The 6800-nt window shown below is 48.1% G+C and overlaps 2 protein-coding genes across 4 annotated transcripts; both read right to left on the bottom strand.

The window, feature by feature from the left end:
• Positions 1-276: 276 nt before the first annotated feature.
• Positions 277-2842, bottom strand: LOC127334977 (putative 12-oxophytodienoate reductase 12). The gene is made up of 4 exons (XM_071826499.1): positions 1985-2842; positions 1627-1907; positions 1304-1456; positions 277-1209 (listed from the first exon to the last, which is right to left on the bottom strand). The coding sequence occupies exons 1-4, from the start codon at positions 2062-2064 to the stop codon at positions 566-568; spliced, it is 1158 nt and encodes a 385-aa protein (XP_071682600.1). The 5' UTR covers positions 2065-2842; the 3' UTR covers positions 277-565.
• Positions 2843-3758: 916 nt separating this feature from the next.
• LOC127334978 (uncharacterized) lies at positions 3759-5679 on the bottom strand. Of its 3 annotated transcripts, none has more exons than XM_051361547.1 (5): positions 5360-5679; positions 5086-5156; positions 4777-4845; positions 4573-4677; positions 3759-4217 (listed from the first exon to the last, which is right to left on the bottom strand). In XM_051361547.1, exons 3-5 carry the CDS (start codon positions 4819-4821, stop codon positions 4116-4118), a joined length of 252 nt encoding a protein of 83 aa, XP_051217507.1. In that variant the 5' UTR covers positions 4822-4845; positions 5086-5156; positions 5360-5679; the 3' UTR covers positions 3759-4115. The 3 variants fall into 3 exon arrangements, with proteins under 3 accessions (XP_051217507.1, XP_051217505.1, XP_051217506.1); XM_051361545.2 differs by having other exon boundaries at positions 5064-5156; positions 5360-5678; XM_051361546.1 differs by lacking the exon at positions 5086-5156 and having other exon boundaries at positions 5360-5678.
• Positions 5680-6800: the final 1121 nt, after the last annotated feature.

Genomic DNA, 6800 nt, shown 5'->3' on the forward strand with positions numbered 1-6800 from the left:
TCAAGAAAACGCAAGATTTAAATTTTTGTTCGCAACATTGAACAAAATGCTCGTGTAGTTCAAAAAAATGTAAGGTTTTAAAAATGTTCGCATGCCTTAAAATTGTTCATACAAGTTCCAAATATTGTTCATGAGGTTTTAAAAAATAGTTCACGAGGTTTATAAAAAGAGTGTGTCGAAGTCTCTCAATCGAATTACATCAGCATGTTTCGAAGCGGGTCTAAACAAAGTACAAACAGCAGCAAACACGAATCTTCAAGCAGAAACAAAATCCAATGATGCGTCTCAGCTAGGTGAGACTTAGCAATTTCCGTTAGAAAAATTATTCGCGATGATTAATAAAAATATTCACCTACAATGATAATAAAATCAAAAGTACCTCAAGATTCATCAAACTCATTATCTCTAGTTTGGCCTTTTGCATGGAGATTATTATAAAGCAAAGTGCGCAACAAAGCGTTCTCCTCGAGGCAAAGCGAATCCACAGAAGAGTCAGTGAAGGAGGCCATGCGACGATGGCATGCAGTTCAGGTCTTCTCCATGCATCTTGCTAGCTAAAAGCTAATTAAATCACGCCATTCTCCTCGCTGATCACCTTGTCACCACCATCGTGAAGAAACGGGTAATCCGTGTACCCGACAACGGGATCGTCGGTGTAGAACGTGGGGCGATGGTACTTGTTCAGCGGCGCGTCCCGCCTGAACCTCTCCGGCAGGTCGGGGTTGGCCAAGAAGAGTCTGCCGTAGACGACCATATCGGCGTACCCTTGGGCGACGGCCCAGTTCCCTTCCTTCCTGTCGTACCCTCCGCCGACCATTAGCGTCCCCTCGAAGGCCTCCCTCATCCCGTGCAGCCTGTGCGGGATGACCCGCCGCGCCTCGCCGCCGTCGGCGTCCTCCGCGAACGCCATCTCCGGCTCCACGACGTTGAGGTACAGGACGTCGCGGCGGCTGAGCTCCCGGGACATGTACGCGGCCAGCGCGTCCGGGTCCGAGTCGCGGCAGCTGAGCCAGGTGGAGTAGGGCGAGAGGCGCACGCCGACGTGGTCGGGCCCGACCTCGTCCACCACGGCGTCGACCACCTCCAGGGCGAAGCGGCAGCGGTTGGACAGGCTGCCGCCGTACTCGTCGGCGCGGTCGTTGACGCCGTCCTTCATGAACTGGTCCAGGAGGTAGCCGTTCGCGGCGTGCACCTCCACCCCGTCGAACCCTGCACGCATGCATCACATAATCGATTGACATCGCTCAGGAACAGATTATGTGCTTACCTTTCATGTCTTTGAGCTTAAGTTGAGTGAACTTACCTGCTTCCATGGCATTTTGGGCGGCAATCCTGAAATGGTTGATGACACCGGGGATCTCCTCCACAGTCAGGGGCCTTGGGGTTGAGAAATCCATGAAGTAGTTCTCTTCGTTCTTCTCTACCGGCTTATCTGTACTTGAGATGGGCCGTTCCTCTGACAGCAACACATAAAAACAATTCAGACTTATCACTGCCTCGCCTCAGATGACATGCTATAAATTGCTCATTTCAGTTCTTGCTGGCTGCTAGTGTGAGGTGTGACTGAAGAACAACTGACAGTGGCAGGTATAGTGAACTGAGAGTGAAAAACAACCATAATCTTACCCGTGTCAGACGCTCTTCCAACATGCCAAATCTGGCAGAAGAAAGTGGCGCCCTTGGCGTGCACGGCTTCCACGACGGGCTTCCACGCCTGAACCTGCTCCTTGGTCCAGATCCCAGGGGTGTGCGGGATGAGCCCCATCCCCCGCGAGTCCGGCGACACGATCGTGGCCTCCGTGATGAGGAGCCCGCCCTCCGTCGCCCGCTGCGCGTAGTACTCCACGACGTGCGGCTGCGGGAGGTTGCCGTATGATCTCGACCTCGTCATCGGCGCCAGCACCATCCTGCCTCAGGATTCAGGAGAGTGAAATTTGGTCGCATGATCATGTAGCTGCCATAGATGTTTGGTCATGAAGCTCACCTGTGCGAGAGCCTGAACGGCCCCATCTGGTAGGGACTCAGGAGAGGGATAGGCTCCGCCGCGCTCGACCTCGACGCCATGCTCTTCCTCGCTCGATCCCCTGCTTCTCCTCTCTGAAATGTACTTCAGATTGCCTTGCAGCCTGCAAGTATGATGCCGCTTATATGCAGGCTACAGCCAGAGAAGGAAACAAAACCAAATTAGAAGCAATGAATCATGTGGTAGGTAGGGTGCACGCGTGAGTCACAGAGGATACTATGATGACACTCGACACTTGTGAACTGCCATGCTCAAGCTTCAATTGTCAGAGCTCATCTCGCTAGTGCCAACGGGTGCTGACGCTCTCCCCCCTTGTCCGGGCGTTTATCCTAACATCGGGACGTGAGCTTTCTAGGCTCAGTCACACACCCGTGTCCCATGGTTGTTCTGGACCTAGTACTGCATACTCTGTTTGGCAGCCACCAGCAACTGAAGAAGCTCAAAGCACAGACCACACTACCTTCGTCACTAAAAAAAGTAGGCTAATTTATTCCGAGGAGAAGGTACAACTACCAATGATGAGCTTGATTCATTTGCTACTATATATCAGTTCAACCTCTTGAGTCTTGACTGGATTTCCTTAACTCCCTGAAGCTGTGGGATGACCTCATGACCATGATCAGTGGAATTATATTTATAGTTGTGGGCATTCTCACTTACGAAAACACGCACACGGTTCTTGACGGGCATAGGATGTGGACAATTCTTGCTAAGGAAGACATATGGCTATTGCATCATGACAGACATAAGCAAGAAAGCTATTACTGTGAATTATGGCAAATACTAGCTGTTTTTGTGTGTGTGTGTGTGTGTGTGTGTGTGGGGGGGGGGGGGGGGGGGGGTAAAACCTTTGGGCTTGTCCTTTTCCCTGAAATTGCTCCAACTATATATGCCCTCAATCATCGTCGATGTTGTAAGCCATAAAAAACATACATAGAGCATACAGGAAAGAAGAACTAGGAAGGTGTTTGCTAATAAACAGACTACCATCTTGGTTTGAAAGGAAGGTCTATTCATGAAGTTTCAGCACAGAAACAATTTCTCATCTTCTAAACAGTGGCTCAGTCCCACTATGTTATCTTTTTCTCTTTACACCCCTCCCAGCTGGCTGGACATAACACCTTTTATTTACTTAAAACAAACAAGACACTCTTATTGTACTTCACTCAAAAAATTATCACATGTGCAGAAACGGTACCAGATGTCTTTCATCTCCTTCAGTGTGCAGATCGGAGCCACAAAGCTAGTACAGTACATAATTTTGAGCTACTGGTTTGGACAGGTTGTGGTCAGATGTCAGGCAAAGCCTCTACAGATAACAATCTCTATGGAATCAGATTCAGCTTGAATACCGCTCCAAGAGCAAACTGAGAATAGACTGAGGTACAGAGTTCATTCATCTGATGAACATAGAATCATCAAAAGAAAATATGTGACAGTTGGTGCATGAAAATAATCCAAAGACATACTTAAGAAAATCAATATAACAAACTGACATATAATGAGATAAAGCCATCCATATTTATGTTGCTCTAGGGCCAATAGTGTTCCTTCTACTTACATGCGTGAGAACCAGAATCTAACCACTTCACATAGTCTCAGAAGAGTAGTAGTTTCCACCTTACCGCTACTACCTATGTAACCCAAGAGTGTCTGGCAACTAAATATCGGTACTCAGTACCACACTACCTTGCAGGATGGTTCCTATATGAACAACCAAATTCCAGATGAAAAATACCAGAAAATTGTCTGCCTTTACTTGAAATTGTTTCAAATTATTAGGTTTTCCAACGAAAAATCCTCACAGTACAACACCAACATGTAGCAACAATTGTTGTCCAAATATCCAGCAAAGGTTCCAATGCTACCGAAAATGGACAAGACAGGAGTAGCATAACCACACAAGAGAATTCATACTTCTAAAAAACAATTCAAGTCTATGAACTATATTTCATCAATTGTAACCTTTTAACAGTAAATATGTGTGCTACACACAATTTAAAGTCAAATCTGAGATTTCGTTTCACAAAGTGGAAGCCACTTGGTTGCAGAACAAAGCATTAGATATCAGGTCCTTGTCCTCTGTTGCAAGCTATGATTCATTGTCTTTCTCAGCCATTTCCTTTTTATAAGCCTGCAATTGTTCTTTAAATTTCTTGCTCTCTTCAAAGTTTGCCTTCCGCTTCACAGCTTTCTGAATCTCACAAGAAGAGTACCATGACAGTTAGGGAAGCAAAAAACTTCTTCAGCATAAATTCGATATAGGACGAAATAACTAAATTGTAGTACTGTATTAACTCTTAACTTGGGAGGTTCTGTTAGTTTTATAGTTGAGACGATAATGCAAACACCTACATGTTGTTAGCCTACTGTATGTGGGGAAAAAATGTGCAAAACCGAATAATATGTGCGCCTCCAAAGGAAATCAATTTAATCAAATAAAAGGAGGAATGACAAGACTGGAGACAGATACAACAACACCGACAAACATCATGGTCATGTTGGTGTTTGATGAACACAATCCCCCAAAAAAAAATAGAGATGTTTACCTCCTGCCGAAAGCATCGATCTAGCTTAATCTTAAGATCTGTGCATTCCCCAAAGAATTTTTTTAAGGGGTGATCCACATGGCACTTCTGGAATTCTTCAATAATCTGGGGAGCAAATAGACATGATATTTTATTAGAAAGGTGCAACATATACATTTTAAATATGAAAGTTTCAGATAGACCCAGAGGTCCGTATAGAGATACCTCAGCACACATAGGATGCCTGTGTAGGGTGAGATGAGGATGCATTTCCAAAGCTATAGGACAGTAAACCTGCATGATTTTTCCCCATGTTATAAAGTAATAACTAATCCTCAAGTTAGATACCACAATTGACAGACTTTGCAGAAACACTATGCAAGCTGGTAGTGCCGCATAACATTGATACATGCCCTTATAGGCTTATACACAGACTTAATTTTTGTTCTGCTAACGACAGTCCTTCAACTTCTTACGAATACACAATCCCACGGGGAATCTGTTGTCAATACCTTACAAATCTAGATGGCGTACCAGGAGTGCCGAGCCAGGATTTGAGCAAACCCTGGGCCAAAAACTAAGTGCAATTGCGCCAAAACAAAAATCTGAAAAGTATCCCATACGAAAGCAGTAAGTATAGAATGGGTCGGTCGACGATGGAAGAATCACGGGTTGGCTAGCGACTAATAAGATCTAATCGTGCTGTATTTCTATAATTTATGAAATGCGCCAATCAAGCTATAAAAGGGGAAACTGGAGAAACCACCTAAACTTGATGGGGGATTGACGGATATCTTGGGGAAATCACCTGTGGCTAGGATCCACGCGACGAGAGCCGGAGAGGGAGGGCGACGTCGGCGAGCTCGACACCTCGACCAGCAGGCGGCTAGGGCGATGCAGCGGAGGCGGGGAACGCGTCGGCAGGTCGTGCGTCAATCAATTGGAGGCTGCGGCGGTGTAGAGGACGCGGCAGCGGCGATGCAGCGTCGGTGTGGGCGGCGAACTGCCTTAGCGGAGGCAGGCGGCGGCGCAGTGAGAGACGGGATTCTCTCCGTCTACGCGCAGGCGCGGCGAGGCAGGCAATGGTAGACTGGTCTGGACTCTCAACCCTGGCCCTAGCCCAGGGTACTCTTCTCTAGATGGGCTTTATTTAGAGAATTCTCATGGGCGAGCGGCCTAATCCCAATTCAATGAGCCAGCCGGGTACAATTCTAGCCCATGGCACCACCAATTCAACGAGTATAATTAGGTACACGCCGCGAATACACTTGCACACATAGGCCGAGTACAAATACAGTCGCGCACACGAGGAGGTACAGTCGTGTACACGAGTAAGTACAGTCACGCACAACACACGAGTACAGTTGAACACACATGCGAGTACAGGTACAGTCACGCACACGAGCAGGTACAGTCGTGCACACGAGCAGGTACAGTCACGCACAACACACGAGTACAGTTGAACACACAGGCGAGTACAAGTACAGTCACGCACACGAGCAGGTACAGTCACACACAACACACGAGTACAGTTGAACACACGGGCGAGTACAAGTACAGTCACACAGACGAGCTGGTACAATCGTGAACACGAGCAAGTACATGTACAGAAGTACAGTGGCGCACACGAGCAGGTACAGTCGCTCGTAAGTACAGGTACAGTCCCGCACACGGGCGAGTACAGTTAGCGAGTAAAGGAAAAAATTGCACCAAATATATATCTATACCTAATAATAATAAAGGAGCTAAGGTTTCTGCCAAAAAGTTTCATCAACGCTTTTTTTGGGACGGTTATGCCCTCCCACCAAATCGCATAATACAGCATAATGCCATCATACCGGTTCGTTTTTTCTTTTCTCTCCTCTCCTTCGCATAGTCGCGTGCCTCTCGCCGCCGGCCAGGCTAGACGTCGACTGGCTCTGGTTGTAGTCCAAATTAGTTGCTGGCCGGGACTAAAAATTTGTTAGAGGTTGCGGCACTGCGCCTTGCAGGCCGCCGCCTCTACGGTCGTCCGCGCCGCAACGATATCCAACTAGATGGTGTATCCTGGGGGGAGTCGCTCCCTCTCTCGTCGCTCCCGTGGGCGACGGGGAGGGAACCCTAGCCACCCCCACCTCAGGCCTCTCGCCTCGTCCCCTTCCTCCTCGCCGCCGCCGGACGGCGTCGCCGGGCAAAGCCCGGGCGCTGGCGGCGGCGAGGCCCTTTCCCCCTCGCGTGGAGACGGCGGCGCGGGCTGTGGTGGCCGGCGA

This window comes from Lolium perenne, chromosome 2 (assembly GCF_019359855.2).
Source record: "Lolium perenne isolate Kyuss_39 chromosome 2, Kyuss_2.0, whole genome shotgun sequence".
NCBI classification, from domain to species: domain Eukaryota; kingdom Viridiplantae; phylum Streptophyta; class Magnoliopsida; order Poales; family Poaceae; genus Lolium; species Lolium perenne.

Coding starts and splice junctions, on each gene's coding strand:
- LOC127334977 (XM_071826499.1), bottom strand. CDS start 2,064: ATGGCGTCGAGGTCGAGCGCGGCGGAGCCTATCCCTCTCCTGAGTCCC. Junction 1,908..1,984: donor CCGTTCAGGCTCTCGCACAG/GTGAGCTTCATG, acceptor ATCCTGAGGCAG/GATGGTGCTGGCGCCGATGA. Junction 1,457..1,626: donor TGGAAGAGCGTCTGACACGG/GTAAGATTATGG, acceptor TGTTGCTGTCAG/AGGAACGGCCCATCTCAAGT.
- LOC127334978 (XM_051361547.1), bottom strand. CDS start 4,821: ATGCATCCTCATCTCACCCTACACAGGCATCCTATGTGTGCTGAG. Junction 4,678..4,776: donor GGCATCCTATGTGTGCTGAG/GTATCTCTATAC, acceptor TTTGCTCCCCAG/ATTATTGAAGAATTCCAGAA. Junction 4,218..4,572: donor ATCGATGCTTTCGGCAGGAG/GTAAACATCTCT, acceptor TGTGAGATTCAG/AAAGCTGTGAAGCGGAAGGC.